Source organism: Nothobranchius furzeri, chromosome 3 (genome assembly GCF_043380555.1).
Source record: "Nothobranchius furzeri strain GRZ-AD chromosome 3, NfurGRZ-RIMD1, whole genome shotgun sequence".
NCBI lineage: Eukaryota > Metazoa > Chordata > Actinopteri > Cyprinodontiformes > Nothobranchiidae > Nothobranchius > Nothobranchius furzeri.
The window spans coordinates 79955970-79973058 of record NC_091743.1 but is presented as its reverse complement, the minus strand read 5'-3'; the positions used below and the strand labels follow the sequence as shown (position 1 = coordinate 79973058).

Here is a 17089-nt window from a genome sequence, read left to right as displayed (position 1 = left end):
ATTAAAATTGCCATCCATGAATTGTCATTTTATAATTGTCGTTTCAAGTCTTTCAGTTTAAAATTGTTATTAATAAAATTTCTTCATTTTTAAACTTGCCTCATTATTGAAACGAAACACAGAAAAGGGTTGCATTTCCATTTATCGAATGAAAAGAATCTTACTGAATCTTCTGTTTAATAAATAAACTTTTGCTATTAATTTAAGTATCTTAAATTAAGTATTAATCCGTAGATTAATCATAGACCAAGCTCATTGGTATATGATCTTCTATCGCTTATATTAATATTTTATATTGACATATGATAGAAGTTTCATATATTAACTAGTTTGTGTCATCCTAGGTCTAACATTGAATAGCACAGTGTTATAGCTGTGTGTGTGAGGTTTCACTCTATTACACCATACTTATGAGAGCACCATGTGAGCACCAGTATGTGTACACGTGCTTGTTTATGTAAGGTTTCTCTATAGGAGCGTCCATTAGAGAGTGTGAGGGGCCACAGATCTGCCCCCTAAAGATGTGAAGGAGATGGAGGGAGCTCCAAGTCCCAGAGATCCAGGACCTGCCCCAGAGCACAGGAACTCAAGGGAGACTGCGACCAGAAAAGCCCCCGCTCCCCATGAGAGGCGCAGAGGATCGCCCCGGGGGGCCACAACCAGCAGCCGGCAGAGTCCAGGGAGATATCAGCGGCAAGCCCACAGGCCCACCCGGAGCCTCCCACCCCCTATCCGGCCGAGCCCGGGACCCAATGACCCGGGACCTAGGGCGACCACCCCCGCTGGGGACCCAGCAGAGCCCAGGGACCCAGACTCCACCAGACAGCCACCGGGATTGGTCAGGCAGACGCCAAAAATCTTAAACTCCCTGACCCAGGAGCCACGACCCAGGCAGACCAAGGCACCCCACTTCACACCAGGTGTGGCAGGGGGAGGGGAGACGAAGATCTATATCATCACAAGAAGTCCCAGGAGAAGGGAGGAGTCAAAGGCCCCACCTGACATATACAGTCATACACAAACACAGTCACACACTCCCTCCCTCATGCTCACACATACACATACAACCAAAGACTTGCAAAAATGCACGCCGGACACCCACTCATGCTCCCCACACAAACCCTATTCACTCTGGTCCCGGTACTGCTGCACATGGGGTACAACCATTACCGGTTCCAAGAGTTTGACCCTTTCTGCTGGGGTGCTGATGAGCAGGCTCCCCCGCCCAACGCTGAGCAAAGCAACCCACCACCCCAGACCCCAACCAGACGGCCAGATCTCCCTCCTAGCCTCCAGCCCCAGGAAGCCAAGCAAAAACAGTGTGCTAAGACCCCTAGTCTCTCTCCGCCTGCTCCATTATGGTGTTAGTGAGTGTTGATGAGGTGGTGGTGGTTTCAGGGGAAAGCCTCCGGTCTTGATGGTACCTCTGTGACACAGACTAAAACAAGTGGGTGTAAAGTGGATTGATGGAAAGAAGGTTTCAGTTGGGGTATGGATTGAAGAAATCACTACAAACCAAGAGTTAATGCCCTTTCACAATTTGAAAAGGAAGGCCTTAACAAGAATATGTAAAAAAAAAAAAAAAAAGACCAATCCCAGTGCTTGTGGGCTGATTAATGATGGCCAACCTCTGCAATATTCCAGAAACAGGGTGGGGAAAGAGTGAGGGAAAACCGATATAACATCATTCCAGATTCTGGCAGGATTCATGTCAGTTATGTCCTCTTCACTGTCTTATGATGCAGACTCTTGAAGAAGGGGAACTCTGCTTTCCAAAATTGTTCAACTCATCCTGTAGGAAGACCACCCAGCCTCCCTCTACCTCCATGCTCATTTATATTACACTGTCCTCCATCTCTTTGCTTACTGTTACTCTTAATATGCTGGTCATCATCTCCATCTCACACTTTAGGTAAATTAATGATTTAAAACTCAACCAAACGTTTCTCAATAATATTTTGGGGTTTGTGATTTATTTTGTTTGGTTTAATTCAAATGCTACAGTAAACAATGGTTATTATTATTTTATTTCTCGTCTCTCCAGGAAGCTCCACAGCCCCACCAACTTCCTCCTCCTCTCTCTGGCGGTTTCAGACTGCATGGTGGGGTTCCTCATTTCCTTTCAAATCATCCTCATAGATGGCTGCTGGTATCTCGGGGACCTCATGTGTGCAATGTACCTTGTTTATGATTATATTGCTGCTTCTACTTCAATAGGAACCATGGTGCTCATCTCAGTTGACCGCTATGTGGCCATTTGTTACCCCTTTTTTTACTTCAGCAAAGTAACTGCAGAAAGAACAAAGATGTGTATTTTACTGTGTTGGATGTGTTTTATTCTCTATCAGACTCTTCTGCTGAAGGAAAATCTGCAAAACCCTGGTAGATATAAAACCTGCTATGGAGAGTGTGTGGTTTTTCTTAACTACTTCGAGGGATTTCTTGATCTGTTTTTCTCCTTTATTGGACCCATTACTGTCATTATAGTTTTATATTCAAGAGTGTTTGTGGTGGCTGTGTCTCAGGCTCGTTCCATGCGCTCTCAGGTTGCAGCTGTCACTCTTCATGGTTCAGTGAGATTTAAAGCTAAGAAGTCTGAGATGAAGGCAGCCATGATTCTTGGTGTTGTTGTTGTTGTGTTTCTTTTATGTACCTGTCCATATTTCTGTCTTACACTTACAACACAAGATACTGGAGTCAGTGCTTCATCTGTGACTTTTCTCTTGTTCTATTTTAATTCCACTCTAAACCCTCTGATCTATGTCCTGTTTTACCCCTGGTTCAGGAAATCCGTTAAATTAATTCTTACTCTCCGGATCCTGGAGCCTGGCTCATGTGACACCAATGTGGTGTGAGAAGAGAAAATAAACTTCTCACTCAGAAATGTTAAGGACAAGGGCAAGCCAGTTTCATGAACCCTAAAAAATGTATGGTATTCCTTCTGCTGTTTTTTGATGCCAAATAGTAAGAAATACTTTGTAAAAATGTGAGATGCTCTTCGTTTTCATATTGCTTCATAAATATATCAACAAGACTTAAAAGGGAAAAGTTAAACAACGCAGCAAAGTTTGCAGTAATAATACATGATATTAATTGATTGTTTTTCAAAAAATGTTGCTCATTTCACAAAATGTGCGATACAGATCATTTTGCACTGCTGTTTTTGGTGAGTTTCTGCAAATAAAATCAAATGTATGAATATGACATAGTAGCATTAAAATTTTATGTTGGAAAATATCGGTCTTTGTACTGGTTTAATGACCCAACCTTTGCATACAATGCACATATTTGACATCAATTTCTTCAGCTTCCTTTCCTCTTTCTCAAAATAATCTGAAAATCTGAAGTTTAGCTTTTCAGATATTTTAGTTTTATTTGGCACAACTTGTGGATATGTAGGAATCTGCCCTGTATAGTGAGACTTAAATAGAATAGACTTTATTGATCTCACAGTGGAGAAATGTACTTGTTAAGGCAGCATAGACTTAGAGAAAAACAATACAAGTAAATACACAGAGGCAGTAGGTTATTATTGTAACCTTCAGCAATTAAGGTAGTGAATAAAAATAGATAATTGATTTTCCAAAAAGAAACAGCATAGAGGACACAAACATCTACCAGGGTTTTGCAGATTTTCCTCCAGGAGAAGAGGCTGCATCCAGGTGTTGCACATATAGCACTGATGTTAGTGTATCAGGACAATGTCAGTTACAGCTCAAGCATGTGGGTGTCAGGATCAGTGGAGAAGAACAGGAGAGAAAGAGGCTGTAGCATGTCAGTGAACCCAAATGCAGAATTCAGAGCGCTGGATGAAAACAGACAGGTGATTTAATCTAGGAGCTATGAGCAGTTCACCGAAGGAATCGGGAATGCTAATAGGTCTAGCGGGAATAGTAACAGGAAAGGAATTACTTTTGTAGTCCCGGTTTAAGGGGGGCAGCAAGCTGCTGCATGATGACAGATGTTCGTAAAAAAAAATCTTAATGAAACCTCCTGAAGAAAGTAACTCTACGACCTTCTTTCTTTTTTATTAGTATAAAACACGATTAGTGAGTCCACATCCAGACAGCATTATCCTCTATTCTGTGTCATGATCTCCAGCAGCTGGGATGTTTGTGAACACAAAGTTTTTTTGTTTTTTTTTCCCCAACATACCCACATTTAACTGAAACACACTCCTCTTGTTTTGGCATTTTATTTCTTGTGCTTGCTCAATGTATTTCTGTTTGGGTGCCATCTATGCAGCTCCATATGGATCTACCTGCTGTCGGAGCATTTAACCACTGGTTGGTCAGATGCTGCTGCTATCAGTCAGGAAGGTGCACGGTGTGGAATAACTAGTCACTGTTTTCCTTTCCTGCATGGACTGAAGGTGCTGTACACGCAGCATGTCTCACGGCAGTCATGCACCTTGTCTGCAAAATGTGGCCCCTAATGGAGCACGAGTCTGACATATCGGGAGGGGAGGCGCTGGGTGGATGTGGATGGCTGATGCTTGAGGACGGACAGATATATTATTAGAAATCTCGGAAATTTGGATTAATAAATGACCAGAAAAACTCTAAATCAGAAGTGGCTGTACCGGTCCTCTTAAAGCAATGGGTGAAAGGCTGGGCATTCCCACAGCCTGGGGGATCTCCGACAGGTGGGGTGGGGGGAAGGCCCTACACTGCACTAGAACTTATTGGACGTTCTGGTAGTCTCCAGAATTCACAGCTGGCCAGTCCGCCACTGTTGTAACATCATATTAGTTCAATAAACTGGCACTGAAGGCCCAGTTACCAAATATATGCTAAAATCATGCTATCATGATCTTTATTGTTTGGATTTAAATGGTAAATGACTACAGCTGAATGAATAACTGAGCCAACAACAGAACTATAAAAAGAGTCAGATGAGAATTAACTCCAAAAGACCTCAGCCTCCTCAGGAGGTGGAGGCAGCTTTGGCGCTTTTCATACAGAGCATCAGTATTGTGGGACAGTTCAGTTTACTCAGGTACTTAAAGGTATTCACCACCTTGACGTCTGCACTCTGAATGTTTGCTAGTTAACAGTGCTGGGAGTAAAGGCATTTAAATATAACAGCGTTACTAACTGCATTCTGTTTTAGGTAACAAAGTAATTAAAATAATTACTTTTTCCATAGTTGCAATACTCTTACTGTGCAAGTGGTGCTACACTCCGTTACTATAATGTGATTGAATGAAGCGCAGCAGTGCTGTCAGGCAATCTGACAGCCACAACAGTGATGACTCAGTCATGCACGAGCACTCGGAGCCCGCTCCATCTTGGACGAGCCAGAGTGAGTGACTCAGACTCACCCCATCCTATCCCGATCCCGTGAGAAACAGCAAACAGGGAACCTGTTTCCCCCACGAGCCACAGCCTCAGTGCATGCCCTTGATCACTGTTGTATGCAGGGAGGGAGATCAAGGTCATGAAGAGCACACACACCTCCTTCAGGAGGTACCTTGCTAGGCTGGACCACCAATCCAAAGGCAGGGGATGGGGCAGGTTTTCACAGCATCTGTCTGCATTCCTTCGTGGAGGTTTTTTCTTCTCGTAGCTCAAGGCTACCAGCGTGCCAGATTCAGATGAGAATTGCTTTGGGGCAGGCAGAAATCATTTTACTTCTTGTTTTTAAGTCACTCTATCTTTATGTGCCTCTGTACTTGACTCAGCTGGTTCAGCCCTACGTACCTGGTCAAATTCGGTCAGCAGACCACCACCTGTTACAGGTCCCAAGTGTTCAGGTGAGGACACGAGGAGAACGAGCGTTCTCAATCTGTGCGCCTCGCTGGGACGTAATTTTGGGGGGGGACGGGTGGGACATGTCCCCCCCACTTTTTCAAAAGGCAGTTTTGGTCCCCTGCACTTTTTTCCGTCCAAAAACAATATTACGCTCCATTAAATGGATTTGGTTGAGCACTAGGACCGACACGGAAACCGGTTTCCTATTAGACCCGCCCAAAAGCTAATCTATTGGCTCTGCTGATACTTGCTAACGTATTATTGGCTGTTGCTGCTGTCACTCAAGTTGTAAACAGTCAGAACGTGCTCACGTTGTTTTGCTAGTTTGGAGCCGCTAGGGAACACCGGTACTGAGTCACATTGTCAACTAGACGCTGTGTAATATCAGAGCTCAGCTCAGCTTCCATTACACAACATTTGAATAAGTGTTCATTTGTGAGTCTTTGGTAGTTAGGCACATGGAGGCAGCATGTCAAGAAAACGAAAGTGGATAGAAGAGACTTCTTTCAAAGTCAAAACGTAAGTTGGAACATGTGACACCCCTGCATTAAGCTAAGACTCACCTCCTCCTTCACAAACATACTCAAAACTAACTTTTACAAACTCATCTCCTCCACATAACTGACTCCTCAGACACAATTTATTCATATTATTATAATAATTATTTTTTTATTATTACTATTATCATCATAATTATTATTACTAGTAGTAGTAGTAGTAGAAGTGTAACTTCAAAACTTTTATCATTTAACTTTATTGTAAACTTATCTATTGCAATGTATATGTTCACATTAAAAAGCTCTGAAAAATGAACAGTATCATCATCGTCAACAGATTTTTTTAAGCTTAATGTCAAAGATGTACACTTTTCATTAGATTTATCTTATTTTTTCCATTTATTTTTTGTGTGTTGAAATGCAACAACTGTTTAAACACTTATAAGGGAAAAAACATATTTAATATGTTTTTATACACTCAAATGTTAGGGTGATGATCATGTGTAAAACATTAGTTCAGCATGTCCTCTAACACAGCAAATGAACAAATGGCCAGATCTCAGGAGGGACCGTTTATGTATAAATAATTTTTATACTTTTGACTAGGCCTGGGAAAGTAACAAATTTTGCTGGACGATATTTTGTCCAACAAATTGTTGATGATAAACAATATCATTGTCAACATTATCTAGACCAAAATAACCACTAATATAATGTTAATATATCATAATAATGCAAGTACACCCTTTAAAATGCAACAAATAAACCTTCATTTAACATTGAAATGTCCAGAACCAGAACTTCTAAATGAATAAAAATAACAAACAAAAATTTAATAAAAAAGGAATCTCACTCCCTGTTAGAAAATGTTGCACCAAAAACAAAAAAGACCCAAAAACAATAAATACAATGACCTATCCATTGTCAACAGCCAAAACTGCACTTCAATAATGATAATAAATAAAAATAATAATAGAGTTGTACATTTTTTAACTTTGATATATATATATATATTGAGGATGGAAAAATTATTGAGATGGGCACGTGACGTGTCAAGGGGTCTTTACATAACACCCCCCACCCCAAATCCGCACAAGCCTGCTGTGTCCCCCCCACTTCTGAAATCAAAATTTCGTCCCTGGCGCCTCGTCTCTGGAACCAACTTCCTCTACCAGTGAGAATGCCCCCCCCCCCCCCCCTCTCTGATTTTAAATCACGCCTGAAGGTTCATTTTTATTACTTGGCTTTTACTTCAGCCTAGCTAGCCTTGTATTATGTCTCTGTTTTATTTTTATTGTTGATTTTATAGTAGTTACTGTACTACTTTTATTACTTTCTCCCCGTGTGTTTATTTTTATGCTTTTTATTGTGCAGAACTTTGGTTGACCTCAGCCATGTAGAAATGTGCTTTATAAATAAAATGGAATGAATGGAATTTCCTCTCTGCCTTCAGTTCTTAACTGGTCTTCAGTCACCCAGTAAATACGGCTATTGGGTTTAAACTTGCCCATACCATGTACCGACTTTCTCCGAGATCACATCCATTTTGCACGCCAACACCGGGATCGCAGCTAGTACCTTTAGCTTGTGATTCACCTCGAGTAGCTTTTCAGTCTGAGTGGTCTCCACACGGCTGAGACTATCCGTGGGTATGGGTGGCACTCCAATCGCCCCCAAATTCCTAATTTCCAAAAATACCAGAAATTATCCCACTCCAATTAAAAGAAATCCAGTAATTATCAGGCCAAAAATCCATCGATATCCTCCACGGACAAATGGAAAAGGCATATAATATTCCACTCCTTCCAGGAATCCAAAATTTGCCCCACTGGGTGCGTTGGACAAGCTGGAGACTCCCGCTCTGTTCTATTGTTGAAAAAAAATCTTGCCAATCACGTTGAATGACCAATTGACCAAATCCATGATTGAAGAAGAATTTAGTTTTCAGGAGGAATGCAGAGAAGCACTCTGTAGACAGACAGGACAAGAGCCTTGGGAAAAGATAAAAGAAAAGAAAAGAGAAGTATCTGTACTCTCCGAGTGCCAGAAGTCAGGTTCCTAGTAGAAATTAACATTCCAGGTATCTATAAGAACATTCTTACTGAAGGTATCTATAAGAACATTCTTACTGAACGAACATTTCAAATTTTTTAAATGTTTATTCTAAAACCTATTTGTTCAGTTAAAAAATGTTTTTGACGTTATACATACAGTATACTTAACATAAAAGTAACATCACAGTAACTTTGCTAGGTAACCAATTACTTTTACAATGTGGTAACTGAGTTACTAACTCAATTACTCTTTGGAAAAACTAATTTGTAACTATAACTGATTACTTTTTTATGCAAGATGCCCAACACTGCTGGTGAGTGACTGAGGAGGATTGTCTCTCTAGAAGTCAATCACCATTTCCTTTGTCTCACTGGTGTTCAAGCGTAGGTGGTTACGCTCACACCAGTCCACAAAGTCCATGAAGACTGACCTGTACTCCAGGTCATTCCCTTGAGACACACAGCTGACAATGGCTGAGTCATCAGAGAACTTCTGGAGATAACAGCTTTTGATGTAGTAAGTGAAGTCCGAGGTGTAGAAGGTGAAGAAAAAGAGTTAGAGCACCGTACCCTGTGGAGCTCCAGCACTACATACAACCACCTCAGACATTCAGTTTTGAAGCCTCACCCACTGTGACCTGTTGGAGAGGTAGTTGATGGTCCATACAGTCAGATGTCTGTCCACTCATGCCCTCTCCATTCTTTGCTGCAGTAGACGCAGATGAGTCTGGCAACCCCCCTTTTTAATCTTTCAAATTAGTTTTGTTATAACTTAAAGCAGGGGTCGGCAACCCGTGGCTCTGGAGCTGCATGCGGCTCTTTCATCCATCTGATGCGGCTCTCTGCTTGTAAACTAATTAAGGAATATTTAATTACAATGTATTTTATTCACATTTTCATCTGTAGCCATTTCTAAATTTAAAAATTGTCTGCGTAAACGTGAACAGGTCACCTGCTTGTGCGTAATCAAATGTCTCTATAGGAGCTTTCTGAGCTGGATATGAGATTCTGGACTGTTCCTCAGACAGGCTCGTGGATGCGTCGCAGTGTTGGAGACAGGAACAAGCGCTATTCAGCCAAATATTCATTATCAGGGAACATTTTTTAAGTGAAAAGTCTCTGAGAGACCGGGTTTAGAACACACAGAATCTTCCTGCATGGTTTTGGTTCTGCGACGCGCTCCAAGCCCCCGATCTATCTTCAGCTCACTGTCCACCTTACGCGTGCGCTGACAGGGAGCTGCGCTGGTTGGGTACGACCAACCACCGGATGGCCCAATGGTTGTTTTTGGTCCAAAAGTTGTACTTGCAGAGGTTTCTAGACAAATGTGAGAGAACCACTTTTTTTTTTATCGCCACAATATGTTTAAAGCTACACAATGTTAGACTATTAAGAAGCATGAAACAATGTTTTAGTCTAATTTGTTTTCCAAATTTGCTGTTGCAGCTTTAATCTGCCTTTGTGATATGCTAGCAGGCTAAAAAGGGACCGTGGAGGGTATCTAAATAATCCCAGGAAAGCTGCCTTTATATTAACAAAGCAAGTAGCACATTGACGTGGCTCAGCCACAACTGACATCCCCATCATTATGAAAGAGTACGCAAGCACCCTTCATTATTTTTCCCTGTTATTCTTTTTGATTGGTTGTTCATTATCTACTCTTTCATTTTAATAGGTGAGAAAGGCAGTGGTTTGTGAAACCAACACCAACAAAAGACATATCAAGATTTTATCCGTGACAACTGACAAAAGCAAGGATTGTTTTTTTTTTTTTGATAAGGACATCTGGAGCATGATTGGCCGAATGCAGATAGGCTAACTTCTCTAGTCCCACCTCCACAAACTCCCAGGGCCAGGGAGGACAAATAAATACATTTGTTATGATTTGATAAAATCAGATACAACACTGGTCATCTTTAACAGATCTCCATCTCTCTCTCTCTAATGATGCAACCTGTTAATGAAAATGAACTCTGCTTTCCAAATTTGCACAATTCATCCTGCAGGAGGACCACCCGTCCTCCCTCTACCTCCATGCTCATTTATATTACACTATCCTCCATCTCTGTGCTTACTGTTATCCTCAATATGCTGGTTGTCATTTCCATCTCACACTTTAAGTAATGGAATATTTTATATCTTCTGGAAAATAGTTGTTTCTCAGTTTTTGTGTTTGCTGTGGTATTTTGTTTTTCAATATTTTGTTACATTAATGGGGTTAGTTTGTTCATGTGACAAATATGTTGCAGTGAGTTTCTTCTCTCGTCTCTCCAGGAAGCTCCACAGCCCCACCAACTTCCTGCTGCTCTCTCTGGCGGTCTCAGATTTCTTGGTGGGGTTCCTCATTTCCTTTCAAATCATACAAATGGATGGCTGCTGGTATCTTGGAGACGTGATGTGTGCAATGTACCTTGTGTTGGATTACTTCATAACTGCTGCCTCAATAGGAACCATGGTGCTCATCTCAGTTGACCGCTATGTGGCTGTTTGTTTTCCTTTTTATTACTTCAGCAAAGTGACTGCAGAAAGAACAAAGATGTGTATTTTACTGTGTTGGGCATCTGCTCTTCTTTTTCACTGCCTTCTGCTGAAGGAAAATCTGCAAAACCCTGGTAGATTTAAAACCTGCTATGGAGAGTGTGTGGTTTTTCTAAACTACTTCGAGGGATTTCTTGATCTGTTTTTCTCCTTTATTGGACCCATAACTGTCATTATAGTTTTATATTCAAGAGTGTTTGTGGTGGCTGTGTCTCAGGCTCGTTCCATGCGCTCTCAGGTTGCAGCTGTCACTCTTCATGGTTCAGTGAGATTTAAAGCTAAGAAGTCTGAGATGAAAGCAGCCATGATTCTTGGTGTTGTTGTTGTTGTGTTTCTTTTATGTACCTGTCCATATTTCTGTCTTGTACTTGCAGCCCAGGATGTTGAGGTCAGTGCTTCATCTGTGACTTTTCTCTTGTTCTATTTTAATTCCACTCTAAACCCTCTGATCTATGTCCTGTTTTACCCCTGGTTCAGGAAATCAGTTAAATTAATTCTTACTCTCCAGATTCTGAAGCCTGGCTCATGGGAGACCAATGTGGTGTGAAGAGAGTTGGATCATTGACTAACCAATCTAACAACAAAACAGTCCACTGTGAACACATGAAAGTTGAATTTAATGAAGTTATTGCTTTTGCCATTTTGATACTAGTTTTTTACAAAACCAGGAGTTAGGCACAATCCAGTCATGAAAATGAATGAAAGTCAATGACGGTCCTCACAGCAAATGCAAGACAAGAATATGCGTGTGCTTGTGTGTGTGCGTTCATGTGTCTGTGTGAGTGATTTGAATCTAACCTAGAATTATTTGTGAAAATAAATTTGTAAATACTAGATTAAGATTTGACTTGTGCTTCACATAAGTTTACTACACTGATTGTAATGAGCAAGTACATTACCCAAGTTTGTAAATAAAGAATGATATTGTTGTAAATGTAAATATATGTTATTTCTAATAAATCTTACAGAAAAGAAACCCAACCCAGCTTCTCGGGTGTTACATAGATTAAATAAAACTACAGTTACGTATGTAACTAAAATTCTATGAATTCTGGTTTTCACTACTTAGAAATTCCGAGCTGCCAACATTTAGTTCTCAGCCTAATGCTTTACTACACAAGTTTTGCTGTTTGGTTAATATAATTTCTGTTTCACACCCTCTGGACACCTACACCCTCCCCCAAATGGTCACAACTCACCTTCAGTCTCCTAGCTCTAGTTTTCGGCTCTTCTCCAAAATTCCTCCCCAACGCTTGTTGTAATGCTTTTTAATTTACTGCATTGTTGTTTATTGTATGTTTGTTTTTGTCTGTAAAGCACTTTGTGAATTGTGTCTGTGAAAAGTGCTGTATAAATAAACTTCTTCTAAAAATGGAATACATTCTATCATTTTCCATTCAGTCTGCAGCTGTTTCTAAGCTGAAGGTGCTGCGTGGACAAAAGCTCTTCTTGACAAGTTTAGTGCAACCTATCTGTAGGTTTCTCTATATAGAGAATATATAGGATTCTATGCCATGCTTAATAAACGATGACCCTGTTGTTGAAGCATAGAGACAATTTAAACATGGTGGATAGCAGCTCTCAAGGACCAGAGCTGCCTACCCCTGCTCAGGGGTCATGCACACATTGTAGTCTAGAACAAAGGCAGTTTGGGGAAATTATTTTTTTTTTATGGTTTATTTGTGCATGTTTAATGATGAGGAGACAAGCTTCCACCTTACTCCGATGAAAAGATAACAAAAAATGTATACAACAGCTTGTAATCTTACAGGAGTTTTCCTCGGTTTAAATCAAACAATGCTATGGTAAGAAACCACGTTGCTCTACACCTCACGACGCTCGGCTGGACGTAACAGCCCCACTACGTATGTCTGCTTTTTTTCTTAAAGTGACAGTAACCTATTTTCTGCCCTACATGAATTGACCAAAACAAGACTCATCCCTAGTTAAGACCATATGACGCGTGTGGATAGTGCTATTTCCAGTCTGGTGGTAGCCCCAGCTGATGCTGCCCATCCAAATGCTCGTTGTTTGTGTCCTCATTGCAGGGTCACATGAGCTCCTTACCATCATGAGCTCCTCTGGGGTCCACAGCATCACATGTGGTGTGCCCCAGGGTTCAGTTTTAGGCCCAGTACTTTTTAACCTCTATATGCCCTCTCTTGGCGTTGTCATCAGGAGACACAGGGTAAATGAATCAATGTCTTTGTATTTTTTGTATTTGTATTTATTTTTCCATCATATCAATACATATAAAACACATGAAAAGGAAAATAATTATCTAATAAAGATCATAATGATAATTATCACAAGTACAAATTCCTCTTGTAAATTAAACAGTTCCTTTAGATATAATTTATAAACTTTTTAAGCCTACCCATTAATTCATTACAAAACCCATTAATTCATTACAAAAAATCAACAGTGTCATAAATATCAAAAGCTTTTTGCTTTCCTTGACGTTGGATGTGCTACTACTAGTTTATCTGTTTAATTATAGATCCACTAGGATAAATACAATAAAGTTTATCTTTCACCAAATAGAATATTTACTAAGACATCACAATATAACTATAGAAACATTACTAGTCTTTGTGTGTGTGCGTGCGTGCGTGCGTGCGTGCGTGCGTGTGTGTGTGTGTGTGTGTGTGTGTGTGTGTGTGTGTGTGTGTGTGTGTGTGTGTGTGTGTGTGTGTGTGTGTGTGTGTGTGTGCCTGCTCTGTCTTCTCGATCCCCAGTGAGTCGTGCAGGATGGGTGCTTATACTGAGTCGGGATTCTCTGGAGGTTTCTTCCTGTTAAAAGGGAGTTTTCCTCTCCACTGTCGCTTTATGCTTGCTTAGTATGAGGATTGCTGTATAGTCACTGACACTTGTCAGTGACTTGATGCAATTTGCTGGGTTCCTTATATAGGAAAAATTATTTCTGATTGGCCTAATGAACTGTCCTGAATTGGAATGTTTATTATGTGAAGTGCCTTGAGACGACTCTTGTCGTGATTTGGCGCTATATAAATAAACTTGAATTGAATTGAATTGAATTAAATAAACTTGTAAACAATACAGTTATTACATGCATCATCCTAATTTCAACAAAATCAATCAAGAGGTATAAACACGAATAAAATAAAATCAATTGAAATCAATCAAGAGGTATAAACGTGTGACAAAACTAATTTTGGTGTACTTGGTAATTACGTAAGGCGTTATTTTTAAAACTCTTTTGGAATATTTTCAACAAGCATGAATTTTTTAAACTATCCTCGAGGCTATTCCATAAACTCACTCCTCTTACTGAGATACTTTTTTTTAATTGGTTCTAATATTCTTTTTTTTTTTTTTTTTTTTTTTTTGAAAATCCCAGTTCCTCTTAGACTATATCCTCCTTCCCTTTGTTCAAACATCCTTTGGAGATAAGGTGGAAGATGAGCCTGATATGCCTGATATCCTACAGCCAGGTCAATAATATCATAAAATTTTAGAATTTTTAAATGGATAAAGATACGGTTTGTTGGTGCATAATAGTTAGCATGGGAAATTATTCAAACTACCTTTTTTTGAAATAAATATATAGGATAAATATTTGCTCTGTAATTATTTCCCCATATTTCAACACCATAGCTCAGATATGGTAAAATAAATGAGTTATAGAGTATCTGAAGGGATTTAATATTTAAAACAAATCTCATTCTACTCATAAGTCCTATATTTTTTTATATTTTTAATTTTATATCATCTATATGAGACTTCCAACCCAGTTTTCTATCTATAGTAATTCCTAAAAATGTATATATGTGTACTTGTTCAATTTCAATACCATTTATTTTTATAATAATTGCATTATTAATGTTCCTGTTTCCAAATATAATGTACTTTGTTTTGGTCACATTCATAGAAAGTTTATTCCTGTCAAACCATCCTTTTAACACTGCCAGTTCTTTTTCAACTAAATCAACAAGCTTGTTTAGGTCGTCGCCAGAACAGTAAAGGCTGGTGTCATCTGCATACAACAAACAATTTACTTTATCTAGAACCACACACACATCATTAATATACATTATGAATAATTTAGGTCCCAAAATAGACCCTTGTGGGACTCCATGAGTAATGAACTCCTTTCTTGAATCAACATTATTAATATGCACATACTGGTCTCTTTTACAAAGGTAGCAATTGCAACCCAAGCATAAGCTGTGCTACAAATACCATTCAGAACTCATTCACACACACACACACACACACACACACACACACACACACACACACACACACACACACACACACACACACACACACAAGCTCTCTCTCTCTCTCTCTCTCTCTCTCTCACTCCTGTCTCTATAAAAAAAACTCTGTGAACAGATGTTCGGGGCATTTAGCCTTGTGCATTATGCCACAGTTATAACTGTTTGACTTGTCTGCTCATTGTCTCTTTCTCTCTTCACTATAGGAAATTGGTTATTGATAAACATATTGATAAAATCCATGACATTATTTGGTCCTTCGAAAGCCGTGGTCCCATCACCTCATGACGCCAAGAACTGACGCCGGAGAACTGTCGACAACCTAATCTCCTCCAGCGCTGAGTTTTGCTGGGGGGTCGTGGGGTCTTGACGTTGCTAGGAGGAATGCGGATCCACGAACTCAAGCCCTGAGTGGAGAGATTCGGTGAGACAAGTTTGTTGTTTGTTATTTTGTTTTGTGGTACCGAGAGAAATCCTAGGTGACCAGAGGTTAAATTGGTTTTTGGGCATTTTGGCCAGAAGTATAAATGCTACTCTAATTTGGCCTGGCCTTTGGGCATTTAGCCTTGAATAGAAATGCTGATCCAGTTTTGATTTGGCTTGGTTTTGGGGCGTTTTAGCCAAAATTATAAACGCTACTCTGGTGTGATCAAGTTAATGGACCGGTGTGATAACTAAGAAGTTAAATTGGTTTTTGGGCATTTTGGCCAGAAGTATAAATGCTACTTAAATTTGGCCTGGCCTTTGGGCGTTTAGCCTTGAATAAGAAACGCTACTCTAGTTATTTTGTTGTTTGTTGTTTCATGTTGTCTCAGATGTTGTCTGCTTTAATCGTTGTTTGGATAAATGAGAGTGTATGGATTTGTTTTGTACGTGTGGTATCTACACTCAACAAAAATATAAACGCAACACCGTTGTTTCTGCTCCGATTTTTCATGAGATGGACTTAAAGATCTAAAATTCATTCCAGATACACAATATTACCATTACTCTTAAACATTGTTCACAAATCAGTCTAAATGTGTGATAGTGAGCACCTGTGCTTTGCTGAGATAATCCTTCCCACCTCACAGGTGTGCCACATCAAGATTTTGATCCGACATCATGAGTAGGGCACAGGTGTACCTTATACTGCCCACAATCAAAGGCCACCCTGGAATGCACAGGTTTTTTCCTCTATTGGGGCTCTGGGGACTCAGAACCGGTCAGTATCTGGTGTGACCACCATTTGCCTCATGCAGTGCAACACATCTTCTTTGCATAGAGTTTATCAGATAGTCAATTGTGGCCTGTGGAATGTTTGTCCACTCCTCTTCAATGGCTGTGCGAAATGGTTTGATATTTTGAACTCAACCCATGAACTCAACATCAGCCCATAATAGTTGAGAGCTTTTCAGTTTGGTTGTGCGTGTAATGGAATTTAGTATGTCCTATCCTTATGTGAATTTTCTAATCTTCATTTTGTTACTCTATTTCTAAAAAAGATACATAAATTGAGCTAATTTTTCCTGCCTAATAATCCAATAGAAATGTGAAAAGTAAAATATTTGAATATGTTGAGAATGTTAATATGTGTAAATTAGATATATTTCATCACGTATCCCATAAAAACGTATTGTTTCAATAATATTTGTTATGTGTTGTAGGTGCAGTGTGTTATCTGCAACCAACAACTGGCTTACAATAACACCTCATCAATGTTGAGGCACTTCCGTGCCAAGCATGAAGCTTCTGCTCGAGTTGCAGCCAGCAGTCAGGGTAAATGTCAGTATGTATGTGTTTTAATGTCACATTATCTGTTTAAATAACTTGTTTTATTTTATTGTAGACAGCAGAAAGGACAACATTGATGAAGCCCTGGTCAATATGATTGTTAAAGATTTGCAGCCTTTTAGCATTGTGGATGACAAATGGTTCAGAGCCTTTGTACACCTTTTGGATCCCACATATGTCCTTCCATCACGGCTGGCACTGAAGAGCATGGTTGATTCCAGACATAAGAGGGA

The 17089-nt window shown here is 39.9% G+C and overlaps 2 protein-coding genes across 2 annotated transcripts; both read left to right on the top strand.

Moving 5' to 3' along the window:
* The first annotated feature begins 1739 nt into the window (after window positions 1-1739).
* Window positions 1740-2855, top strand: LOC107384592 (trace amine-associated receptor 13c-like). The gene is made up of 2 exons (XM_054747571.2): window positions 1740-1912; window positions 2045-2855. Exons 1-2 carry the CDS (start codon window positions 1740-1742, stop codon window positions 2853-2855), a joined length of 984 nt encoding a protein of 327 aa, XP_054603546.2.
* Window positions 2856-10251: 7396 nt separating this feature from the next.
* LOC107384601 (trace amine-associated receptor 13c-like) lies at window positions 10252-12232 on the top strand. Its single transcript, XM_015957943.3, has 2 exons — window positions 10252-10424; window positions 10579-12232. Exons 1-2 carry the CDS (start codon window positions 10252-10254, stop codon window positions 11387-11389), a joined length of 984 nt encoding a protein of 327 aa, XP_015813429.3. The 3' UTR covers window positions 11390-12232.
* The last annotated feature ends 4857 nt before the right edge of the window (window positions 12233-17089 follow it).